General features: G+C 36.4%; 1 protein-coding gene across 2 annotated transcripts in view; it reads right to left on the bottom strand.

The window, feature by feature from the left end:
- cwc22 (CWC22 spliceosome associated protein homolog) overlaps positions 1-25,268 on the bottom strand; it is a 45,128-nt gene extending 19,860 nt beyond the window's left edge. Inside the window, exons 1-14 of one of the 2 annotated variants that reach the window (XM_079881709.1) lie at positions 25,136-25,268; positions 20,144-20,243; positions 14,278-14,453; positions 13,746-13,798; positions 13,572-13,658; positions 13,199-13,459; positions 11,149-11,277; positions 10,534-10,702; positions 10,397-10,450; positions 10,165-10,300; positions 9,873-10,079; positions 8,360-8,422; positions 7,274-7,372; positions 5,161-5,245 (exon numbers count right to left, since the gene is read on the bottom strand). In XM_079881709.1, the coding sequence (XP_079737835.1) occupies positions 5,161-5,245; positions 7,274-7,372; positions 8,360-8,422; positions 9,873-10,079; positions 10,165-10,300; positions 10,397-10,450; positions 10,534-10,702; positions 11,149-11,277; positions 13,199-13,459; positions 13,572-13,658; positions 13,746-13,798; positions 14,278-14,453; positions 20,144-20,243; positions 25,136-25,198 (1,682 nt within the window). In that variant the 5' untranslated portion in view covers positions 25,199-25,268. Of the gene's footprint in view, positions 1-5,160; positions 5,246-7,273; positions 7,373-8,359; positions 8,423-9,872; positions 10,080-10,164; positions 10,301-10,396; positions 10,451-10,533; positions 10,703-11,148; positions 11,278-13,198; positions 13,460-13,571; positions 13,659-13,745; positions 13,799-14,277; positions 14,457-20,143; positions 20,244-25,135 lie in introns of both variants that reach the window. The other variant, XM_079881708.1, reaches the window with a different exon arrangement.
- Between the last annotated feature and the right edge of the window lie 1,525 nt (positions 25,269-26,793).

Below are 26,793 nucleotides of genomic sequence, written 5' to 3'. Positions count from 1 at the left end.
ATAAACAAAATAAAAATGTCATGTATGTGCTAAACTCATTATGTTCTCAATGTTCTCAATGACTCCATACTGGCATTTTAATTAAATTGTTGTTTAGATCAAAGTCTTTCAATGCTGTCAGTGGTCATGAGCCTCACATCTCTTTTAGACATTGCTGCCAGAATTCTGCATCTATCAGTTAGTTTCACAAACTGCTGACGAACACAGTCATGTGATGCCCGCAGATACTAATCTCCCCTGTACACAAACCAAAACAGCATGAGAAACAAACTCAGCTAAATGCTTTAGTTTACAGAGTGGAAGCGTGGTTAAGTCTGACCAAACTAGAATCTCTGACAATTTTATTTCTGTTCTAAATAAAGTTTACTCTTCTTCTTTACTATTTGAATGCTGTGCCAAGACCACTTCAAAGGGCAAGGGCAGCCAAAAAGAGAGAGACGTGGTGGCTAGACTTGACACTACAGGTCCCATGGTGCACTGTTCGCCCCTAGGACAAAATCCATATAAATGTCACTCAACACAGTCCCTATTCACATCAACCCGAAAGACAGGACTGTTCAGCAGGACACAGTGAGCACAGCACTATACACCGCACACAACTGAATCAAACAACACTGTCAACACAATCACCCTCATGTCGTGCGAGTACGTAGATAGAAATGGCTAATTCTAAGGTAATAAAAACATAACGGTTCATTATGTAAGGTCTTTATACACCACTGAAAACATAGTTATGTATATGATATTGCATTTCTGTCAACAGATCCTCCTAAATATGACACAATGCAGCTTTAAGGACTTTCTATTCATTAAAACATCCTGAAAAAAAGTATGTTTTTCTCAAAAATATTAAGCAGCACAACTGTTTTCAGCATTGCTAATAATAAGAAATGTTTCCTGAGCATCAAATATTTTGAACAAATTAATGAATCCATGTTAAATAAAAGCATTAATAAAAAATAAAAAAAAATAAAAAAAAACTCACTGACCCCAAATGTTTCAACGGTAGATTATAAAAAAAATGTTAAAATGGCCAAACTTACAGAGGTTGTTCTCTACTCTTTCCATCATTTCCTCTCTTCTCTATATAACAAGAAAGAAAACCTCACTATGGGAATTACAGGGTCGTGCCACAAAACGAATACACTAGATTTCAACAGAAAAATAGCTGACCTAATCTAATTCCCTGATGGGTCATACTTTTTCCTGTCCATACACGAGATTTGTGGGCCAAATCAGTTTCATCCCGACCTCAAAGGCAGTTTGTAGAAAGGGAAAGTGAGAACCATTGTAGTGCCTCTCTTTTTTGTCTCTGCTGTCTTTCTGCAGACACCAGGTTTGTTTTAAGAGGTCAATCCAGCTGCCAGCGGGCAAGTTTAAACACATTAGGGAAGCCAGTCGACACCCAGCTGGTATAATATTTAAAGATTTGTTACATATACAGAAACTAAACGAATGAAGCCTCATCACAGCCGCACATTATGTTTGATGTGGTGCCGTACATTTGTGATCAAATACAGAGTGACTTAACAAAAAAACAGGTTAAATGAAGCTCGTATGCATTCAAAACCTGTTTTCGACCGCTAAGATCTTAATCCAAAAACAGCCTCCGCTGCATCTTTGACCTACGAGTGCTCGGCAGCCTCGAGGCGCTGAAAGGTTTAGTACTTTCAAACATTCTCCATGTGGGAAGCCTTTTTCAAAGCTTCAGGTCAATAGAAGTGGAAAAGGGAAGCTGTGAGGCTGCCTGGGAGTCCAGGGCCATAAACACACTCGCATCGGAGTGTGACCTGGTGCCTGCTAAGGATACATGAATATTCATGTTGAATTCAACTTTGTATTCAACCATTAAGTTTCCTTAAGGGTCATTAGGCTAGTTTCACAAACGTTCCCTGTCAAGACTCACAATTTAGAGAGAGTGTGAAGTCAGATGTTGTGCTAGATGTTATTTAAACTTCAGTGGCAAAAATAGCAGTTTGTAAGTTCAATTCATTTACATGAATCAGTTGAAACTGTCCAAACTCTGATTCAACAATTTTCTTGTGTCAATTTAAAATGCACACTATAAACATTCACAAGACTCTGTGAGACTATTTCAAACTCTGATTAAAAACTTCACTCACATCATACTTTAAAACGCATGATTATAAACGCTCATGTCTTTGTGTGTTAATTATTAATGTTTAAGGAAAAATATACAAAAGTAAAATTATTTATAAAAAAATTAAATATTCTTCCGTGGGCCTCATTTGATGAAATATTGATATTTATTTTCAATTAAATATTATTCGTTCCTCATTTGATGAAATATTGCACCTATATTGCTTAGTGTTGTCACAATACTGGAATTTCAAACTTCGATAATATACCATGAAAAATATAGATTTTCGATTACATTTTCGATAGTAAACTGAGTAATAAAGAGCAAATAAAAAAATTCCAAACGATAACACAAATAAATACAATAGAATAAAGTAGAGCTGCACAATTCTGGATAAATTCACAATCACAATTTTTGTTTCAAATAGAGATCACGATTCTCCCACGATTGTGAACAGTCAACAGTCTAAACAAAATATTTTAACATGTAATTTACAAGAGGTTCTGACAAAATGTTAATTGCTGCAGTCCATTTTAATTAATTTAAATTACTTTTTTTATTTTTATCGATTTGAATAAATGATTCAATGACTCACTCATAAATACTTCACTTGTTTCATTACTGGATGAATCAGGGTTTTTGAACGAATCTCTTGAACGAACGATTCAATGACAACTATATTTTCTATATAACTAACTATATAAGTCACTTGATGCAATTGCCAAGTCACTTTTTAAAGGATTTGCTCTATTTTGATTGCTACCGTAGACATCAGTGTTTATATCAGAATTACAGTGCTATGCATAAGTTTAGACATCCATGCTAAAGTTGGCTAAAAAGAGGAATAAAAAATCATCTTTTGGAAATTGAACTTAATGCCTTAATTTAAAAAATTAGGAAAAATCCAACCTTTAAGGACACCAATTTTCTTTGTGAATGAATAATGTATCGTAAATAAATAAATGTTCTTCCTTAAAATACAGGGTGCATAAGTTTGGACACCCCTATGTTAAATTCCCATAGAGGCAGGCAGATTTTTATTTTTAAGTATTTTTTATTTTTTTATTTTTAGGATACTATGCATTCTGATAAAGTTCCCTTGGCCTTTGGAATTAAAATAGCCCCACATCATCACATAGCCTTCACCATACCTAGAGATTGGCATGGGGTACTTTCCATAAGATCATCTCTCAATGCAAATCAAACTAGCTATTAGGCTAACTGAAATAAAACCATGCCAATCTCTAGGTATGGTGAAGGCTATGTGATGATGTGGGGCTATTTTAATTCCAAAGGCCAAGGGAACTTTATCAGGATGCATAGTATCCTAAAAATAAAATAAAAAAAAATACTTAAAAATAAAAATCTGCCTGCCTCTATGGGAATTTAACATAGGGGTGTCCAAACTTATGCACCCTGTATTTTAAGGAAGAACATTTATTTATTTATGATACATTATTCATTCACAAAGAAAATTGGTGTCCTTAAAGGTTGGATTTTTCCTAATTTTTTAAATTAAGGCAATAAGTTCAGTTTCCAAAAGATGATTTTTTATTCCTCTTTTTAGTCAACTTTAGTATGGGTGTCTAAACTTATGCATAGCACTGTATAAACTTTTCTCCCAGTTCTTCTGTGATATGAATATTTATGAAGTGATTTCTCTGGATCAGCGGCAGCGTGAACGCAGATCTGAATGTTCCAGTGTGATTTAGTCAAAGGTTTAATAGACAGCCGAATCGTTTTCATTTAGGAATGAGAAACTTGAGCTGCTGTGACTTTAAGAGCTTATGCACGGATTCAATATACTGTTACACAACATGCATTTTCTCCCAACTATTTACGTTCTAAAACTGACTGCGTTTACTTGAAAACTCACCAAGAGTTGACATTTTGTATGTCTTTGAGTGCAATAAGTCATGAAAAAGAAATCAATTTGGTTCTCGCAAGCTGTTTGAAAGGCGGCTTTATGAGAGCGCCACATATAGATCAGTGGTGCACGCGGTTTTGATCTGAACATGAAACAAGCGAGAATGAGTAAAATGATGTGTAATACAAGCACTATTCAAACAGAGCGAATGAGACAAGGGAGTGACTGGAGGCAGGTGTGTGTCAATTCGTTATCGGAGAGAGTGAGAACGTGAAGCTGGTATCAGGTGTATCGATACTGCAGAAAAGGAGTATTGGAACCGTTTCAGATATTTCAGTATTGATGCATTGAAATATCAAAATTTTTGACAACACTAATATTGCTACATTTATACTTTATGTATATATAGTTGTGCAATAACTATGTTAAACAAGATTTGGCCAATTCTTTTATAATCATTAAAACAATGAATTGAGAGACTACATGGAATATTTGCGCTTATAAAAATGTAGGCGTAAACATAACATAACAGGGCAAAAATGTGAACAGAAACTAAAACACACTTGTCCTTATACATTCAAAAGAAATGTCTAAATACCTTAAATTCATATTACCAACTGATTTTTGATGATAAAAAAAGAGCTCATGGACATGTTATGCATCAACAACCCAAATTCCAATATCAAGATATATATTAAATAAACTTCAGCTCCATACCCATGAGGACAATCATACTGTGAAACGGTCCTGTGACGCCAAGGGAAATAGACTCATGCTGCCTTCCTCTTACAGTCAATCAGCCCCTGAATTGTTGTTTAAACAATTTTCAAACACTCTTGATATCAAAGGATATCTAATTTTGAAGTCTTTCACCATAGCAATTTCTGATCTGTGATGGCACTTCTGCTGCTCTGTGCCGGCAAAATTCAATTAAAAACAACTAATCTGAAACGTTATTAATTTAATCTGCATGCTGGGGCCCTCAGGGGCTTTGGTCTCAAAAAACAAGAAAAAACAGCCTCATCTCTTGCACATGGGATCTCAAATGTAGGCTGTTTTTCAGTTCCAGCCAAAACAAGCCTTTGCACATACTATTTCTGGTGGCTTTTAGAGCTGCTCCCATTCTGCTGACGGAAGCAAGGAAGACACGACAGAGTATCACTGGATCACATGACGCACCATACACACTCACCTTGACTGGATAGCGAGGTAAATCGTTCGACGGAACGCGACCAAGTTCACCTCTGTCTGGTCGAAAATGGTGACTTTTTCTTGTTCTAAATAAAGAGAAGAAAAACAGAAAAGAGAGCCAAAAAGATAAAACTGTCTGGCTGAAGATTTTGTCATATGATATGTCTCCCTCCAGAGGTCAATAGTACTTGTTCTTTGCAGAGTGATTTTAATTCACAGGCTCAAAGCCTTTTTTGAAGAAGCAATTAAGAGAGCTAAGCTCATCTGATCACAAGAACAAAACTAAAGAACAGCAGAGAGCTTACACTGTCTGCCCTCAATGACAGGGAGTACTTGAGCCCTTAAATTATAATCAACGAGACATCCTACAGAAGTGACACATTCAGGAACATCTAAAAACAAGAGTGGTGCTCGATGATGTGTTCTGTCATTTTCCTTTATTTTGTGGCGAGGGGGGGTGGGGGGGAATATATATTTGAACCGAATTTAAATTTACCAACATAGTCAATTTAAACTGAAATACTACACATCTCAAAGTAATAAATATTGTAGCACTTTAATAAAAAAAAATCCAATTATTATAAATTTCAAATGGCCCGCAGCTTGTCTATCACAATACATTATATGTGGCAAATCATGCAGTTTCACAGTCAACAAAAGGTGACAGCACTAGATTTTAGGCAAGGTGACGCAGTAAACTGTGAGTGAAACAACATTTGATAACTGATAAGCGTTGCCATTTCTGTTGCTTATGAGAAACATTAAATGCGCCACACCATTTATTACCTCTGCTTAAAATACAGCGCAGCATGAGCTCAGAACAAATGCTTTTTCTCTCTGACCATCTCGATCACACGACCAGTAAACAGTGCAGTGGGATCCAGTGAGGAGCATTCGAATGTGCAGAGGTCTCTGATACAAACATAAATGTCTTGGTGATTTAAACTAGTTTAAAGCCAGATGAAACCAGTGCTGACATTCTGAACAACACTGGAAAACTGGAAAACAGTCCACAAATCACAAACATTTATGGATTTACTGTAGTAACACTAACAGTAAACACGGTATAGTGGCAGAAATGTGGGATAATCATATAACATTTTATTAATTATGTAGACATGTATTAAATATTAAGGGAGTAGGCCTTATAATGAAATATATGGCAACAGAAACTTTTGTTAAAATATAGTTTTGTGCTTTTGTATCTATACTAAATGTGTTAACAGACTAAATACCATAAAGCCATTCTAGATAGGCCTACCATAGGAACAATGTTGTTCATTTTAGAGTTCTAACTCAGTAAAAATATTTAAATGCTACCCTTTAAAATTTTACAGATGTTATTGTTTTTTTTAATGAAAATTAAATTAGTTCTATTAATGAAAATTAAAACAAATAATACTATTAATTTTTATATAATATAAAATTTTATACAAATAATGACAAATAAATATTCAAAATTGTGTCCACAATGACAAATTTAGCCTCTTTTTAAAGAAATTTGGACACCCCTGCCTTAATATGGTCAGTTTTCATAGTCAGATCAGCTACTTTCATGACAGTTTGAAGAGAATCTTTTTGACGTCTACATGTTTATAGCATCTAAAAGTAACCATCAGCCACTTGCGTACTGAGGTTTGTTACTGGCACAATAATGTAAATGTTTAACAGGACACTGGATTGCCCAAGCATCTGCATTCTTCCGTAGAGCATATTTCTGGCCTAAAACTAAATTATGACTGTTTTAAATGCAAGAAACATTGTTAGTGGACCTTAGGGAGAAAAAAAAAAAAAAAGATCCCTTTAATGCCTGAAACAATGTGCTACACTCTGGAACAGGCAGTCTCCTGATGGCCATAGTGTTTTATGCAGTTTTCCTCAACACAAGGACCCCAAGGGACCACATAAGCAGGATTATCTAGGGGAACTAATGCAAAGCATTGTCCCCAAACACCCGCACTCGCATTAGAACTCAGACCAATGAGAGGATAGCACCACTACCGCACCACTACCACATATAGTATTCAGTGTCATATAGTAACAGTGAATATTAATACAGTTGTGCCCATTTTTCTCAAAGTATATAGTAAAGCATGAATATTTAAAATGAATACCTTCTCCAGCTGCCTCCTCTTCATCTTCCTCCTCATCGTCTTCATCTCCACTGCCGCCAGCGTCATCGCCAGAATCGCTGCTTCCTTCGTCAAGAATTTCTGAGGTATGAAAACAAGACAGATTAATTACATTTTTAATAAAAAAAAAAATAATAAAATAAAAAAAAAGTATAATCTTTAAAATAATTTAAACGTTTTTAATTATTAAACACACAAAAACACAACAAACTGTAGTTGGTAACTTCATATGTTGGTCAGACACAGGGTTACTAGTTTCACTTTGTATTTAGCTTTACAATTTCAATTGTGTTTTAATTTTAATGGTGCATAAATAGCTTTCATTTCATTGGTAATTTTGAAAATATTTTTTTATATACATTTGTATTTAGTTTCCATTCATTCACTATGGATATGAATTACATCAGATCATCAGGCATTGAAACCACGAAAAAAAAAAAACTGCATTTCTGTTTAGGTTTCATTCAAACTGACTGCACATTTATACCTCAGTATAGTTTGTTTTTGCGAACTACTTTGTTTTTATCTAACAAAAAAAGCCTTGGTCTTCCAAACTAACTGAATGGTTCTGGGCCAGAATAAGCTGTAAAGTACACCAGATTTCATGCCGATAGTTTATTTGTCTTTAATACAGAGCCAGACAAGTTGCATTACTGTAGAGAACTCCAGTGCTGTCTAAGTCTCTATCAGTTAAAATTTCATCATTCATTTGAATTTGACTTTAGGAAAAAGTGACAAGCGTAACAAACACACTCTGGTCTTTGCCCAGGTCCCTTGTTGGCATCTTAGGTCATAACTATGTACTGACACTTCCTCCACTGCTGAAGGATTCCACTGGTAAACGGAGTAATCCTCTTTGCATCAGAGAACAAGTATCTACAATAGTTGCAATCAAGGGACAACATTTCAGCTTCCTGTACCATATGGCTGTCTCCTGTCTTTTGTACAATTAGTACACTATTAAAATTCAAATGCGCTAGCAGAGATGGTGCATCAGAGGGCATCTCTTTTAATAGGCAGTAATGAGAAGAATGGAATATGCGTATAGCTAACGAGTCATTAACTCACCCCGTTTAATTGCTTTGTACTTCTCCTCATTCTCCAGGAAGTTGGGATCCAACTTGAAGACATCTGCAAAAGGAATATTGTTGATGTAAAGCAGACATTTGTTTGCAATTACACGTTTCGCAGCAATTAAGTCAGTGCCAATGAGATGTAATCAGAGGCAATTACCCATAAAGAAAAATTTGCTGTGTATTAGTCGCATTACATAAAAAGAGCTTAATGTGATAATGGCTGTTCATGCTCCCCGAAGGCTTGCTAGTATGGATTTTCAATTAGTGCACTTTGTCTCAGAAGCCTCAGAAAAGATGCTTATCCGTAAACATCAGTACAGAGTACAGACAGAGGCTAAATATATAGAAGTGAGAGAGCAAACCCCTCAATTACACACAGACAGAGCAGGAACTGCAGCCTCTGTTTTGAGAGCATGCATTCCATCGTGGGTGGCTTTAGAGAGAAGGAAGTCATCCATAATGATCGTATCAAGGTAATTAGCTGCTAAACATGAGAAATTGAGGCCTGGCAGGTTAGGTGAGTGAGGTAGTGAATCTTACTCACTCGACACATTCAGTAGCAATGATGAAAGCAAGAACAGGTTTTAAACAAAAAAAACAGTGGAAATAAAATTTAAAAAAAACTTGAAGCATGCATTTAAACACAGTTAAGAATTAAAACTACACTAAAGTTCAAAAGTTTGGGGTCAGTAATAACTTTTTTAAAGCAATAATAAATGAATGCTTTTATTTAGAGGGGATGCATTGAATTGATCAAGAGTGACAGTAAAGACATTTATAATGTTATTTCCATTTCAAATAAATGATGTTCTTTTGAAATTTCTATTCATCAAAGAATAATGAAAAAACGTTTCATGGTTTCCACAAAAATATTAAGTAGCACAATTGTTTTCAACATTAATAATAATAATAAATATTTCTTGAGAAGCAGATCAGCATATTAGAATGATTTCTGAAGGATCATGTGACACTGTAGACTGAAGTAATGATGCTGAAGGGAAGTTGCACTTTAAATAAATTGCACTACATATTAATAATATTTCACAATAATACTGTTTTTACTGTATTTTCGACTAAATAAATGCTCCCTTGGTGAACATAAGAGACTTATCTAAAATCTAAAAATCTTACCAACACCAAACTTTTGAACAGCAGTAACTAAATTCGAATTCCTTAAAACTAAAATCGGTACTTATTGAAATCCAATCCAATCAGTAGTTTACTGGAATTTCAAATCAGTGGTTGCTGAAACTGTCAAATTTACAGTTTACAGAATTTTAAAGAAGTACTTTATTGAAATCTCAAAAACAATATTTATTAAGTTATATTTAGCAAAAAAAGACTGCTAAAAATACCCAAATATAAAATCAGTTGTAAATAAACATCTTAAACCAGTTTTAACTGAAATCTCAAATCAGTCATCTATTCATTCCAACTCCTTATATGAAGAAATGGAAAAGGTTTAAACACTCTGAAATGGCATGAATAAGTGCGGCTGATCTTACTTAAGATGTCCTCTGTGTTGTATTCGTCCTCCAGAGGAAGCATGTGCGTGAACTGGTCCTCCTCCTCCACTAGGTCAAGCCCTTCTGGGACGATGGGGTGGTCCTTAAACCCATCCTTCCTGATGGCAAACATCACCTCAATCATGTACTGTACACGCTTATCTATCTCTGACTCATGCAAGATGTTCCTCAGACGTTCAAAGATGGCTGGAAAAAAAAATGACAGTGTAGATATAATGTAAGATAAAATCCATTAAATACTTATAACTAATAAAAATAGTTTAGAATGTACCATTGATGCCTCGGGGAGAGACCTCTGTCAACTTGAGACCACACTCTTTTAGAAAGCTAATGGCAACCTCCACACTGTCATCAGTGGGTCTTTCCAACAGCAGGGTTAACATCTCCAGACACAGGACTTCATGGGCCTTAGGAATTAAAAAAAATTACAATAATACAGAACATGTAAATACCCTTACTCTACAGGCTAAACAAAAATCTGTTAAAGCTCCAGAAGAACATACCACATTCTGGTTGATGAGATGAGCCACGAACTTGGACGCTGTGAGACATTGTTGCTGAAAAGATACAAGAAAAATTAGAACATTATTTAAATCACTGCTCTTTTTAGAAACCCACAGCCAGCTTCCTAAATGCTTACTTTATCATTCCTCCTGTAACCTTTTCGGAAATTGAGGATAAGTCTCTTGAGGATAAGTTCTCCGATCTGAGGAAACTTGGAGTTGATGATGGCCACCACAGCAGAGTACACATGGGTGAAAATGGGAGAGGCAGCCTGGGCCTGAAGTGTAGACCTGGCCAGAAGACCCCTGGAGAGAGACACACCAGTGTTTTGTAGCTGTTCTGGTGCAACTTCACAAGATCAGCAAGGTGTGTGGAAGAAAAGCGAAAGAAGCTTTGGGAATCTACCAGCAACACTTATGAAATGGAGCGATCAAAATAGTCCGAAAATGGAGCTGAAAAGATATAACTCTTTATTTCGCCAACGCGTTTTGACGCACAGGCCTTCATCAGGGCTAAAAGATTACAGGTGCATAAAAGCTCAGTTTTGTCCACTGCACTTGTCACATGCATTTTGGAATTGAGCATTTGGCCAAATGAAGATATCTTAGGAGGTAGCATAATGCTGCCCACTTTCTGAAACAGACTTCAAGCTGGGATTGTGCCTATGACGTCTTTAAACGCTGCCTATGTAGAGACAGCACACTAGGAACAAAGCCATAAATCAGTAAAGCACAAAAACAGTAGTCATTACCTGCCCCTCACAATATTCTCCTGCAGCAGCTCTTGAATAATGTTGGCAATGTTGGAAACGTTCACTTTGTTGATCAGACCATTGATGGATTTCTTCAGGGCTTCCCAGCTCATCCTCTGATACTCCAAACTGTGAAATTAAAAAGAAAAGAATGGATGAAAAACCAACTACACTGATCCCATGATGGTGTATCTCTTGAAGGAGACACGTTCAGCCTGTTAAAACAGCAGGTAATCTTGAATTTCTAATACGTGTCTTTAGTGCACCATAATAGACCATTTTAAAGGTCACAGTTTGTACAACTGTAATAGCAGGACAAAACCCTCAACGCTGTCTGCTCTCCAGTCTGTACTTCAGCACGAAACAGCATGCATGGAAAACGCTGATGGCGAGTCGTACTCGGGTTCTTAGAGAACAGCTACCCCCCCCCCCCCCCCCCCCCATCTAATTTCCTGCCCTTAGCTGCTCTTGAGACTGATCTCTGATGTATTGTCTTGAGCACCTGTCTTTCAGTGTCTTGCCTCAAGCACACTCCACTCCTGCTATAGATATCCCACATCCCTAAGGGACACCTCTTTATTTCCTGGCTGGTGACCTCTATTCCCCAGCATGAGGAAATTTAATCGACCCCTTCATTGAATTCATGTGGATGCGTTTCCCACCATCAATAAATCACAATCTATTCTTATCACAATGTCTGAAAAGACTCCAAAATCAATATAGTTCAAAATGGACCAACAAAGACCACCTATCTTACCTGATGATCACTCCTCATTAGAGCTGGGCAATAAACCTAAAAATTATATTTCTATATCTTTCAGCCTTTTGACAGTATTAAATAAATACTTCAGTAATTTATCTGCTCTAAAAATGTTAAATGTTAAAAATGCTCGACCCTCCTTCCTCCTCATCCCGTCCCCTCCCCTTCCTCTTCCTTCCGTGTGTTCCATCTTCTTTTCACTTTTCTTTGCTATTTGTTCATCGGAACGTCGTCTTTTTGGCCGTGTGTTGGCCATATCAAAATTCAAGAGAATATAATTCTAACGTTAGTTGTTGTCTAGGACATCTCTCCTCTAGCTAACTTCCCTCTTCATGCTTCTCTCTCCTCCACTCCACACAACCCCCTTCATGTGCATGCGCACTAAGCCCTCAACCCCAAATCATTCTTGTCAGTTATTTGCTGGAACACTATTTGTTATGTTTCGTGGTCCAGGCTGGGCCAGTTTTTTTTTGTTGCCGTTTGTGGAGCCTGGGCTGTCTACAGAGACCGGGTTTTTTTACAGTGTGTTCAGGGGACAGATAGCTAGCGGAAAGTGAGGAGATGTTTGCTGTATGTGACAAAAAAAAAATGTTTCAGCCTAAAAAGCGTGTGACAGCACCTTTAATAAAAACATTTAGCTATTTTCTCTCGCACTGTTTTTCACAAGAACACCAGGAAAATTGAATGAATAATTTATTTATAAACACTAAAATAACAAATCAAAGTAAAAAAAATAGATTTACCTACATAACCTCCTGGTCAAAAGTTTGGGGTCCGTTAGATTTGTTTAATGTTTAAGTCTCTTATGCTCAATAAGACTACATTTATTTGAACAAAAATACAATAAAAGAGTCATATTGTGGAATATTATTACAAAGCAAAATAATGTTTTAATATATTCAAGCAATGTATGAAACAGACGTGCTGCTTAATATTTTTGTGGAAACCATGAAACATTTTTTTTTTTCAGAAATCTTTGATGAAAGGAAAGTTCAAAAGAACAGCATTTATTTGAAATATAAATCTTTTGCAACATTATAAATGTCTTTACTGTCACTTTTGATCAAATTAATGCATTCTTGCTGAATAGAAGTATTAATTTTTTTTTTTTTTTTATCGTACCGACCCCAAACTTTTGAACGATAGTGAGTATTTTTACAAAAATATTTTAATAGGAAACATTATGCGCTGATTCAAAATAATAATTTAGAGTTTTGAATTGATTCATTGCAATGGACAATTTGAAATAATTAAATAATTTAATTTAAAACTACAAAAACTGAAACCAACCTGCTCTTGTCAGTGATCTGAGCCTGCATCATACGCAGTTTGGCCGGTGGGATGTAGGCCCCACCGGTACGGGTCAGGATGGGGTCCAGTGCTTCCTTCCTCTTCTTTACTGGAGGCTGCTCGGTGGGAGGTTTATCATTTTTGTCTGGGGAGGCTGACCTTCCCCTCCTCCTGTGTTCCCAATCCCTCTCTCTGCTGGAGCGCCGCTCGTAACGATCCCGATCGCCATAGCGTTCTCGATCACGCTCACGCTCCCTGGATCTGATGCGAGGATAGTGGAGAAAATGTCATATCTGAAAGGTGCAATTTTTTACATTTGGATGAAAAAGACAACAGCAAATTTGTCAAGAATATAATCACCCGGACCCCTCACCTACGACCCCTTCCGTAACGTTCTTGAGGAGAGCGAGATCTGGAGCGAGATCTAGAGCGGGATCTTGACTGTGACTTCTTTTCATCCCTGAAATAGAGAAAAACAGCAAAGTTTTTAAGAAAGGTCTGAATTCTACATAGATTTTTCCTAAATCAAGAATAACACAAGTTTTACCTCTCAGGTGAGGAGCTTCTTTGTCTGTTTTTGCTCTCATCGTCAGAGGCACGCTGAAACAAACAAACACATAGAAATTTTAATTGGATAGGACAGTTTAAGGTACATATAAACTAGGGCTGCACGATGGATCGCAATTTCCATATAATCGCACTTAGACTGATTTGGCTTATCACGATTTTGAAATAGCAAAGGCTGCGATTATAAAAGCTTGTCATTGATGTATGGCACAGTAAAGGCCTGCGTAGGCCGTGTGCCAGAAGCTAGATATTTTAGTCAATAAAGTTTTAAATATGGATATTTTTCTTACACTAACACATCGCTTCACTTCAGAAGGCCTTTATTAACCCCCCAAGAGTCGTGTGGAGCACTTTTATCATGCATGGATGGATAATTCCGATTGTATTCGTCTGGAAGAAGAATGTCATATACACCTAGGATGGCTTGAGGGCGAGTAAATCATGGGCTAATTTTCATTTTTGGGTGAACTATTCCTTTAACATTAGGAAAATGCTGTATGACTGTAACTCACCTTGATATGCGTAACACTACTCCTTATTTTGTGCCATACACCATCATCACTGTCGTCTTCACTGCTGTCGCTGTCTGAACCGCTGGCCCTCGCCACAGGACTGCCTGCTCGTGGACTCCCATCTCTGATGCCAGAGCCCTCAGGTTGAGCTGAACCAGAGCTACCCTCGTGTCTACCTGCTTCAGGGTTACACAACATTAAGAACAGGTTTTCAGACAGCTGCCACCATTCCAATTAAACCACAGAGATGAATGAACAAAGATAAAGAGGGTCTAACTTCTTTTAAAAAGAATGTCAGAGAGGAGAACACCTCAATTCTTGGCCACACTTAACTATTACTGACAGTCCTCTAAATCAAGTATTCCGTTACTGTTGCATGGTACACATGCCATCAAACCACCCAGGGGTGCATTTCCCAAAAGCTTAATTAGCCATGAAAGTTCTCTCTTTACCAGCATAGTTCAACAATTCAGTGTTTCCCAAGAATATAGCGCCAATGAACATTCACAAACGGAATCGAAAAGTTGTGTGGTTGGAACTACACCTCTAGATCTGTGGTTTGAAGCATAGTTTCTTGTTAGGATTGTAAGGGAAACAGGTCAATTTAGCTCAAAGGAAATTATTCATTAATTTATAGGGAATTTGAAAGAATCACTACTTTTACTTAAACGGGCCGTAACTATCTCGTTGTGTCTGGATTGATGTCTTTGGGGCCAATCGCATTGGCGTGTTGGCGGATAAATGGGATACGGAGTCTTTCTCGTGGCTGAAGCTTTTAAGGCGTTAAAAGGTTGTTGCTAAACTTTGCGGCAAAACTTAACTTAGAACACAGGACTCAATGGAAAAAAATAAAACTAAGTAAAAGAAAGAAAAGTGAGACGAGAGTAGTTAGATGACTTGAATGAAGCTGTGAACCCATTTTCTCTGATCTTGCTCTGCGGTCTTTGTCTACTCATCTAAAGCTTTGTTCGTGTCTTAAGATTCAGAGGAGGTCCAGGGCTCCAGACTAACTTTTTTTATTAGGAGCGCTAGCCCCTGACTTAAAATTTTAGGAGCGCAAGCAGAAAATTTAGGGGCACACCTTCACATTTTCCCCCTAAATAACTATTACAGACAAATGCTTTGATAATAAATAGACTTAACGTACAGAAATTATGGAGCAGTTTTATTTTAAGATCACAGGCTCCAGACTAACATCTGAGGGCAGCGGCACTAAGTTCTACTGAAAGTGTTTGGTAGCACTGTGGGATGACAAAGCACTGAGCTTAATTTGAGGTGTAAAGATAAAGTTAACTTTAATTATTATCATTCATAATGTCTTAATATTAATTCAAAAGCAAAATGAGTGACAAAATAGATATTAGGGAGTGAAAATAGCCAATAAGTGCCCTCAGCAGCTATGTTTACAATGGTAATTAAATTTTATGGTAATTTTAAATAAGTGTGAGTTTTCCTACTTCTTGAAACTTTCAGTTTTATAAATAGAGACAATCTTTAAAGGATGAACAAAAATGTTTTGGTCAACACAATAAAAATAACATTTAAATATGATATAGTTTTGAAGTGCTGGAAAAAGATGTACGCTACTTTTATAACCATAGTATAACATAGTTATAGTTATGCCTGGTTCAGATTACACAATTTTTTTGTATGTTACGATAGTCACTGTGTCAGATTACACGATTTTGACTCCTAAAAATCTTGTCATGTCGTGGACAAGAAACATGTCAGACAGACTACACGTTGCTTTACGATCAGTCATCGCGAGCCGTCTCACACACACATTCACTCGCACATATATGTACACGCACTCACTCACTCACTCACATACACGCACTCACACACACTCACACACACTCACACACACACACTCACTCACTCACTCACGACAGAACCCGTCATGGAGGACCGTTAAAAAATTAAACATGCTAGTCTTTTTGTCATGATGTCGTAAAGCATCGCAGACGCGACGTCGGTTGTCGCCCACTATGACACACTATACGAGATGAAATTTACTGGATGTAAAATTCAGTCGCACACTCTCAAATTTTGGTCGCAAAATGCGACCATTTGGTCGCAGTCTGGAGCCCTGAGGTCTGACCAATTAGACTCGGTCTTTAGTTCAGAGATTGCTGTTTCTCCTCCTCTCACCATAAATGACATGTTATCTGTGGTCTCTTAACTTCCTGCTCTAAGCAGAGTGTACAGTTTAGACATGATTCCTATTATAAGAATACAATACATTTTACACAGATTTCATTCAAGTCATCTTCAGAGTTATGAACAGACACACCCTCTGGCACCAAACAAGGCACCCTTTCAATCAGCCATTCAAAAGTTATAATAATTGCGTGAATTATGTGTGTGATCTAAGCATCATATTTACATATATAGGTTGTAATAGAATTATGCAGTCGAATGATGTTTGATTATAAGTCCGTCTAGCATTGTTTGGAATGATGTGATGCATTTTATATGTAAAAAAAACAAAAAAAAAACAAAAAAACATCTCTTTTGTTTTTCCTGTGGAATGTAATCATGTTTAATCAAGGAGTTCATTCAAAGGTCTTTAAAACCTTTTTGTCTTGGGGATAGAAAAAAAAACTCTGGCATTATCTTTCTGGGGCTCAAACTGTGCCATCTCCGAACCAACCCATCTTTTACAAAATAACTAACGTTGGCAACATTCTTCCTTTTGCTAGGCTCATCTCTTTGAAGCTTGCATGGCCATAAACTACTTAGCTGGGGGTTTCTCTAGTTGGGATTATCTCTTCACAAGGTTTGTAGCTTCGACTGGATGGTGCCCACTTCATTTATGGTCTTAGATTGTTCTGTTCGAACGAATCATCTCTGTCCGATATCATCTCTGTCCGATCTGCTCTCATATCCTACAGTATGGCATGAGGACTCAAATCGATCATGCTCGAGCAAATAATAAACTACTATAAGCTCCAGTTTCTCCAATGATGCATCATACCTTTGTGGTTAAGCAGCGAGTTATGGCGGTGTTCGGGAAACGCACTCCATGCTTGGAGTCAAAGACTGATTTACATTTCTATTTAAGAATGATTCAGTCGATGATTCTCCCAAATCTGAAGTGACATTCAAACCAACAGAATCCAATAACTGAGCACTGAATCAGTGCCGGGGAGCATAAAAGCCCATGAAATAATAATAAAGAGCAGATCATTCTGCCAAGCTCACGACTGGGCCTGTGACTCAACACCTGCTGTTTTCCTGCAGATCCTTTTGTCAGTTCAGACACAGGCACCAAAGAAAGAGAACAAAAACAGTGAAGCTTTTATCAATGCAGTTTTCACTCTTCTTTCGAAGGCATTTTACGATAATGACTTATCACAACAGTGCAGAGGTTTAAAAATGAATGATGGGAAGAATATTGTTAAATGATCTTGAAATGCGTAATTGCTGCAGTCGCAGTGTGAAATGGCTCCCAGACAGCTGGTAACATTTCCCAATATGGAGTTCAATCTCTGCGGCAGCTTCGCTCTTAATGTAAAGCACAAAAAGGGTGCGATGAATCACGATTAAAAACTGTAATATACAGCCCTAAATTTAATATATTTTCAAATGTTATTTATTCCTGTGATGACAAAGCTACACTTTCAGCATCATTACTCCAGTCTTCAGTTCAGTGTCACATGATCCTTCAGAAATCATTCTAATATGACGATCTAGTGCTCAAGAATGATGTATCGGATCTAGTGCTCTAGTGCTTTTGTTTTTCAATATTACGTTGGATAAAAGAACACACTAAATTGCATGCCAAATGTGAAATGTGCTGGCCTTATACATATTGATCACTGAATAACACAGCTTCCTAATAGGTGACGTGCCCCTAGGTTTTTTTTAGGACAAATTATAAAAATTAGACTCATACGTGGGAAAGTATCCTTGTGCAAGTTTCAGGAGGCTGGAGGATGCTTGTGTTGCTTTCGCTCGGACAGATTTTGGATGTGCAACAGCTCAGCAGAAGGGATGATTGAAAGCATTTTATGGATGATAACACGGACTATGAGAGCTAGTGAAGTGAGACTGTTAGTGATGAGCTCCAGAGACTAGGGAGCAATAGATCAGATAAAGAGGCAGGAGGAGCGAGGTTACACGCGTCTGCAGCGCTACTTTGAGGCCGGATGCAGATGAGCCCTGAGACCTCTATGGGAAAACACTGATTATTGACTTGACATTGTCGTAGAAGAGTGGTTTTGGAGACACTTGAGGCATATAGTAGCATAATATTAACACATACACTACCGTTCAAAAGTTTGGAGTCAGTAAGATTTTATTAAATAAATGAATACTTGTATTCAGCAAGGATGCATTAAATTTATCAAAAATGACATGAATCTTTTGTAACATTATGTCTATTATTTTTAAATAAATGCATCAAAGAATCCTGGAAAAAAATTATGACATTTTCCACATAAATATTAAGCAGCACAACCGTTTTTGACATTGATATTAATAATGAAAGTGTCTTGAGCATATTAGAATGATTTCTGAAGGATTGTGTGACACTGAAGACTGGAGTAATTATGCTGAATAGGCTAAATTACATTTTAAAATATATTAAAATAAAACACTTATTATAAATTGCAAAAATATTTTACAACATAACTGTTTTTACTGTATTTATGACTGCATGCAGCCTTAGTAAGCATACGAACTCAAAAACCCATACTGACCCCAAAATTTTGAAAGGTACAAAAAGGTTCAAACATAAAGTCATTCAACAGTAGCATTGTTTTCTACACCAACATCTAATGTCAGGATTTAATGTAATATATTTCATAACAATGAGCATAAATATCTTTACAATTCTGAATCTTATCCATCACAAAAAGGAAAGGCTCGCATCTAAGACTTTCACGATTATGACATTTTGGCTGGCAATGCATTTCATTTTTATTTCCTTAGACACTAAAAACTAATATCGTACAGGGTATGCTGATGAATAAAATACTAATATTTTCCTTGGATATTTTTTTTTTCTTTTCAAAAATGTCCATTAATGTACTTTCTGAATAAAAACATTGCCTAATATCATTTAAAGCAGGATATTCCAATAAAATACTCTTTACAGTCATGGAAGACTTAAAGGCAATCACATAAAGGCAATTCTTCCCCTTCAATAAATATACATGAGTAAGTGTAGTGTGACCAATTCAATCTGATAAAGACAGTCGTTGGTATAAACAAGCCTTTTGTTTGAGGTCATTTTTCACATCAACTGAAACGCTCTAGCTACACAAACCGCATGTTCACCCACAACAGGTGCGTCTACAATGAAGCATTACTTTGTCGTCGTGTTTGTCCTTGTGCTGACTTAGGGAATGTTGGAAGTAGGTCTCAGCTGTGAGGTAACAAGCAGGCTTATGTGCCAATTTAGTGCTGAGGCAACAGTATTCCGGTCATCAGAAGTACGGTTTGTTCTACTGGAGCTAAACTTTGGATTATTTTTAACCATAATATTCAGAGGATATAGGGTCAATGGCATTATGATTTAAAAGGACAGTTCAGCCAAAAAGGAATTCTGTCATCATTTACTCACTTTTATGTTGTTCCAACCCTATATTACTTTGTTTTTTGGTCCATATAATGAAAGTCATTGGGGTGTAATGTGGTTCTAGACCCCATTGGCTTTCATTGTAAGGACAAAAACACACAAAAAAGAAAGTCATAAAGGGTCATATTGTTCTTGTTTTACAGAACAATGAAGGTGAATACACAACAGAAATGTAATTTTTTGGGTAAAAAACACTATAAAGAATGTTGTTGTAATGCTGCTTAGTATTTGACTATTGCTTGAATGCTACAGAACCAAACAAAATCAAAAGGACAAGCTCACCAACAACCCTCCTGCGTTCATCACCATCACTGTCTCCATTCTCAGATGAACTTGTGCTGGCCTTTCTCTGTCGCGGCTCCATTTCTCCTGGGCTGGGCGGCTGGAAGAAAGAGAGAGGACATAGAATAAGAACTAGTGCAGTAAAGTACAAGTACAGTAGGTCTAAGTGTACGTGTGTGTGCAGTAGTAGCAGTGTGCTAGAAAAGAAGGACAATGGCAGAGGAATGATTTCTAAATAAAGCCCAAAATCTGTGTCACTGTACAGCCCTGCTTATACCTTGTACATTTGTCTCAGGTGATCAGACAAGAAGTGAAAAATATTGCTATTCACATCTTGTATTAACATGCATATGTGTCCTGTGACCGCTTGAGTATGAATTTTGAGTTGATGGCCTCTGATGAATTCTGAATGTGGTTTGAACTAATGGGAAAACATTTTGGACTCAATTTACACCTCTATTTAAGATGAATATCTACATAATTATTGCACACTAATATTATTACCATCTATTATTCTACTGATTATTAAATGGGGTATTGTGGAAATTTGATCAATCATGGAAAGGGAAAATAAAATTTGTTATAAAAATTTAATTTTATAAACTGAATATAAAATAGCTGAAAAAAAAATCTACAATTAAATAAAAAAAAACTTAAACTCAAAGACAACAGACAATAGCAACTGACTGAAAAAATAAGTTTAAGTTACTCAAATTAGAAAAACTCAAATTACAATAAATTAAAGCTAAAAAGAAATGTGAAAAAAATGGCAGAGCCATACAATTATTAACATTTAATTTGCAGAATGGTCTGCATTTTTTCCCAGCTGCAGCTTAAAAATATTGATCACTCTTCAAGCCAATCAATTGTACTATCTATTGGACCAGTATGGTTTTATTTAACATAAATGCATAATGTTATTTTTGTATTATCATGATGCATGTCTTATTTGCATGTCTATGCACTTTGTGGTGAATTGTTTTCAGTCTGTAACTCTGTATTGATATTTATTGCATGGACATTTGCTTTATTACTAAGTGCGTATTACAAAATGCTACATTATAAAAACAAAATGTATTTAAAGGGATGGTTCACTCAAAAATGGAAATTCTGACAATTGTCTCACATTCAGATCATTCCAAATATTTATGACTTTCTTTCTTCTGTGAAACATAAAAGAAGATATTTTGAGAACCTTTTTTTTCCGTCCATACAATGGATGCTAATGGGTTACAGTGTTTTCTGGTTTCAGCGTTCTTCAAAATATATTCTTTTGTGTTAACAGAAGAAGGAAATTCATATCAGTTTGCAACAACAAGAAAATTTTCTTTTTTGGATGAACTATCCCTTTAAGAACTGTCCAGTTTTGACCAGAATAGCTTAGCCTTAGATGTTAATATCAAACGAGCATTATTTTACAAAATAACCAAGATCAAATGACAGCATTTACTGCAGAATTGGTCATGCAAAACACTTCTGACAGTTATACAGCATTTTGCAGTAGAGAGGTAAACTTCAATTACAAGCAGCACTGAGAATTAATCAGACGATCTATCAGTGAACTAACATCTGGATCTGCAGCAAAGGCATGACTCTCTCCCAGCAGCCGTAAAGCATCGCTCTCTCAATTCGATTTCCCTGAATATGCCACTGACAGCTGCCACTGTCACCGTTTCAATCAAAATTCAATTTGCTGTTTCAGCAGGACGGGCTGTGGGCAGGAAGCAGATTTGTTTTCTGGGGGTGTTGATAATGCGAAACTCTTCATGCTGTTCCTGCATCGGCCTCAGACGGACGCGGGACACTCAAAGAATAGCCATGAGCTTGCTTTCCTCCATAAAAAAACAACAACAACAAAAAAAAACAGTCTCACTCGACATCCTATCTGTTCCCACTGAGCCTAATCCCAGGCCGAACGCAGTGGGCGGCTCGAGTGATTTCTGCAAGCTTATGGGAAACTGGTCTTTCAAACATGGATCTGCCATTCAGCAGGTAGGCTGGTATTTCAGAGTTACACATACACTGAGAATGCTGAGCGCTCGAGGAATAAATCATTCAGAAACACAGTGCCTGTCTGACATCAAAAAAAGGATAATAAGTGAGAGAGCGGACTGAGAGCCATATCAGCACTTTGTATAAACCCCAAAAAAGCTTGACTGGAGTTTCTTTCAGTGCCAATGAAGAGCTTTCTTGATATTATTGCAGGAGTAAATAAGAAAAAAAAACAAAAAAAAAAAACAATCACAGAATCAATAGCTGGATCATGGTTTAAACCAGGGGTGTCCAATCCTGCTCCTGGAGGGCCAGAAGAGCTGCACGATTAATCGTTAAATGATCGCAATCTCGATTCAAACACCCACTTGATCTCATTCCTAAATGACAGCGACTCGGCTATGTCTATTAAACCTTTGACTAAATCACACTGGAACGTTCAAATCTGTAGTGGCGCTGCTGACCCAGAGAAAGCAGTTGTCATGTGTAGTTGTCTTTTCAACCACATACAGTATCATTATTTCTGTCTTGCATATTCATATTATCACTGAAGTACTGTGATAAAAGTTCTATGGAAGTGATCAAAATAGAGCAAATCACCTTTTGAAAGCAACTCTGATTATTGATTACATCGTCACACCAGCAGGTGGTGACAAGTGACAGTAAAAAATGTATTTGTCATTGAATCATTCATTTAAGAGATTTGTTCAAAAATGCTGATTCATCCTAGCCTGACTACGTCAGACTTCGTACTTCCGCTCAATTTCATTTCGCTTCTGTACTCAGTCTGAGATAGCGACCGTTTTCCCCGTTTTCCTCCGGCCTGAAAACAGCCGGCCAATCAACGAACAGAGGGCGGACTGAGAGCCGTGACGTAGACACTGATTGTACCGTGGATGCGTAGATTTACTTCACATAATCTGCAAAAGTCGTTCACAGCCACGTTCACTCCGGTATTTCGCTCGATGGTTTTGTTTTCGCATCATACATGTGTTTACAGTGGAAGTTAACACACGCCATAACCAAACGTTATGTGATTGGCTTACGGGTAACCAATGATTGTAAACTTCAGACAAGCGCATTTTTATAATAAATCTGCATTTTTAATCCTTTTGATATTTTACTTAAAAAACGTGCAAAAATCTAACCTTTCATTGAAGTAAAATAATTGAAAGTGGGGGGAAAATCACATTATGAAATAAATGTTTTTCTCCAAAACAAGTTGGGAAAAAATGTTTGCCCTACAGCTCTGAGTTGTCTCCTATAATGCCTGATGAGTTTGGAGAGCACCTGACAAGAGATCAGAGACCATTCCTGCATACAGAATCCCTCCATCCTGTTCTCCGTTATAAGATGTCTAGCACAGGCTGTCAGGTTTAGATTTTTTATCTGTTGGTATTTGATTGAATCCGTGATGCCATGTATCTGAACAAGATGTCCAGGACCTCTGGCAGAAAATTAGGCCCAGAGTATTTCATTTTACACATGGGGTACTTTTTTATCCCTGTGTGCACCAAACCCATCTTAAGTGTTTGCTGCCAAAAAGCTAATGTTTTTGTTTCATCTGACCACAGAACATTTGAAAAGTAACTGACACTACTGGAACTTCAAACGGGATGGGTTCTATGGTCAAATGAAAAAAAAAATATTTTTAAAGAAATATTAATATTTGTATTCAGCAAGGATGCATTCCAATCGATCAAAAGTGAAAGTAAGGACACTATAACCATACAAAATATTTCAAAAAAATGTTTCAAATAAATACAGTTTTTTATTTTCCATATATCAAAAACCGATCACAGTTTCTACAAAAATAAGCAGTTTTCAACACTGATAATAAAAAATGTTTCATGAGCAGCAAATTATCACATTAAAATGATTTCTGAAGGATCATGTGACACTTATGTCTGGAGTAATGATGCTGGAAATTTAGCTTTGCCATCACAGGAATAAATTTCGGTTTAAAATAATATTTATTACAGTTTATTATTTCTGTTTTTTTAATTTTTAATCAAATAAATGCAGCCTTGATGAGCATTAGAGACGCATTTCAAAAATCTTAACCTTAAACTTTTGCACTGTAGTGTTTCATTACTGTGGAACAAACACAGTCATGATGTGACATTAGATAGTCTCACTGTGGACCCCTAGTTTGATGATGTTTTTAAGAGCCCTACAAGAACAGTGTACAAACAAGCAAAATTAAAACAATAAACACTTTAACATAGTCTGTGCCAAGCTATTAAATTAATGGCATTCGGTAGTTTGTTAATCACATATGGACAATTCAGTCAATGTCTGTTTTTATTCACATTCAAACAGTGAGTTTTGTCAAGTCAAAAGGCTTTGAAAGACATGAACTCATAAGTAAATAAAACACTGCATGGAGAAGTGCCAGGAAAATATAAGGATGTATGCATGCACACATACAATAACCTATAAATGGATCTTCTCATAATGAAATATAATCTGCAATATGAGAACATTCATTTAAATTAAAAGACCAATTATTTCATCAAACCCTTCCATAACTGTCTACGAATAATAATCTGATTGTTTTCAAATGGATTTCCACTATATATGAAATAATTCGACCTAGTTAGTAAATAAGATGGCTATATGTTGCTTAACATTTTTTAGAAAACACAGAACATGTCTAAAAATATATGTTTTTGTGACTTGATCACATGTTATGGTTTATAACCTTGTTCTTTAAATAACTAGTGTAGGGAACTTAGCCTAACTTCACTAAGAGAGAATCAAGGGACTCATAAATTACTAGAGTGTAGCTGTATGAAACGACATACGTGTTTATTCAGTGTTTATAACCATGTTACACACAACTGACCCCACACAGACTAAAGCAGCGCCACCTGCTCCATGTGTGCAGGCCTTCCTCGTAAAATCCAGCTAAACATATCCTTAACCCACTTTAAACGGCCTTTCGCAGTCAAACATACATACTACTGTTTTACCGCGGTTGATTGATGATGTCCCTACCTCGTTTCTGGATGTAGGACTCATATTCAACACCGTCTTGGACTCGTTTGCCTCGGCTGCCATCTTTCCCGCCGTCTTCCGGAAGTGATGCTACGGATGCCCGCGAGGTTCCAAAGGGGAGCAAAACGCGTTTTCGTCAACAGCCACACTGCATTACTGAGCATATGCTGGATGATTATCACTGTTAGGAAAAAAATACTTAACTCCAGGAAACAGATGTCTTGATATTATTTTACATTATATTAATGTCTTGAGGCCAATTTAATGCTTTGTCCAGGGAAAAGTAACAGAAATGTAATGATTAATTAATTACTTTTTTACAAATATTGTTTCCAGGAATCACAGTCTGATTTCTCAGTGTCACTGGTGACTACTTCATCTTAGAACAGCCATCAAATTAATGTGTGTGTGTGTGTGTGTGTGTGTGTGTGTGTGTGTGTGTGTGTGTGTGATATGTAATTTGATGGTGTAGTGTGATGTTTCTTAATCCAAATTCTCAACAAAAATAAAATTAAATAAAAAATTAAATTAAATAAATAAAATTAATGTATTTTCTTTTTTTTTACAAATTGTATCCATTTATTATGGTGAAGTTTAAAAGTGAGTTACAAGCCTAAAACAAAGGGATTTAGTTTAATTTACCCTTTACAAACTTTAATTATAATTTATGATTTGAAACTTTTTAAAATAAATTCTTCCAAAATCATCTAATCATGCTATTAGTGTTATTCTGTTTGTGTTATTCCCTTTTTATGATGACACCTCCTCTGTACGTTTTCAAAATAGTTAGCAATACAAGCAAAGAAAAAAATCATCTAATAATATTATGAACATCATTCTCATTAAACTGATTTTAATGATTGTGTTCCCTTTTTTTTTTTGAAAGAAAACATGAATATATTGTTATCCTTTGAAAATGAATCTGAGGTTTAAAGCCATTGTGCATAACTTGTGAAGTATAAATATACTATAATGCCCTTTTCAATTCTATTTTTGTAGGTCACCTTTGCAAATCACATCCTATATTGCTTTGTCACAGAGACATCACTGACCTGGATCATTTCCTTTCTCTCATCATAACAGCACATGAAAAAGTCCCTTGAGCAAAACAGAAGGAATGCTGTGTATATCCATGAAGGGAAAGTGTCATTTAGTTACAGACCATGACACAATGCTCATATTTTCCACAGGCTCTGTACTATACTCTATACTTATGTACTTGCACTCTGCAGAATGACAGTAACGTTGAATCTAATCTAATTTAATACCATTGTTTACATGAATCATTGAAAAGGTTGCATTCTACAAACTCATGCATTTATTGACACTAACCATAATCTCTGGCTCTGTAAGCACAGCTTCTGCACAGACCGTATGTTTTCTAATAAGCATTATTCTGTTGATCCATCAGATGCTCACATCATGAGTCATGAAGCTTGTGCTTTTAAAACACATTTCAAACCATGACTCTGTAAACAAGCCGCATTTACCATAATATAATGACAAAGATGTTCAGAAACATTCAACAACTACATGTACTCTCAGAAAATAAAGTACATAATTGTACCTTTAGGGGTACAATGGCTTGTCACTGGGGCTGTACCCTCAAGGGTACAATATTAAAAGATACGGTACATATATGTACCTTTTAATACTTT

The sequence above is a fragment of the Squalius cephalus genome (assembly GCF_949319135.1).
Source record: "Squalius cephalus genome assembly, chromosome: 9".
Taxonomy (NCBI): Eukaryota; Metazoa; Chordata; class Actinopteri; order Cypriniformes; family Leuciscidae; genus Squalius; species Squalius cephalus.
This window is presented reverse-complemented; position numbering and strand designations above follow the sequence as displayed.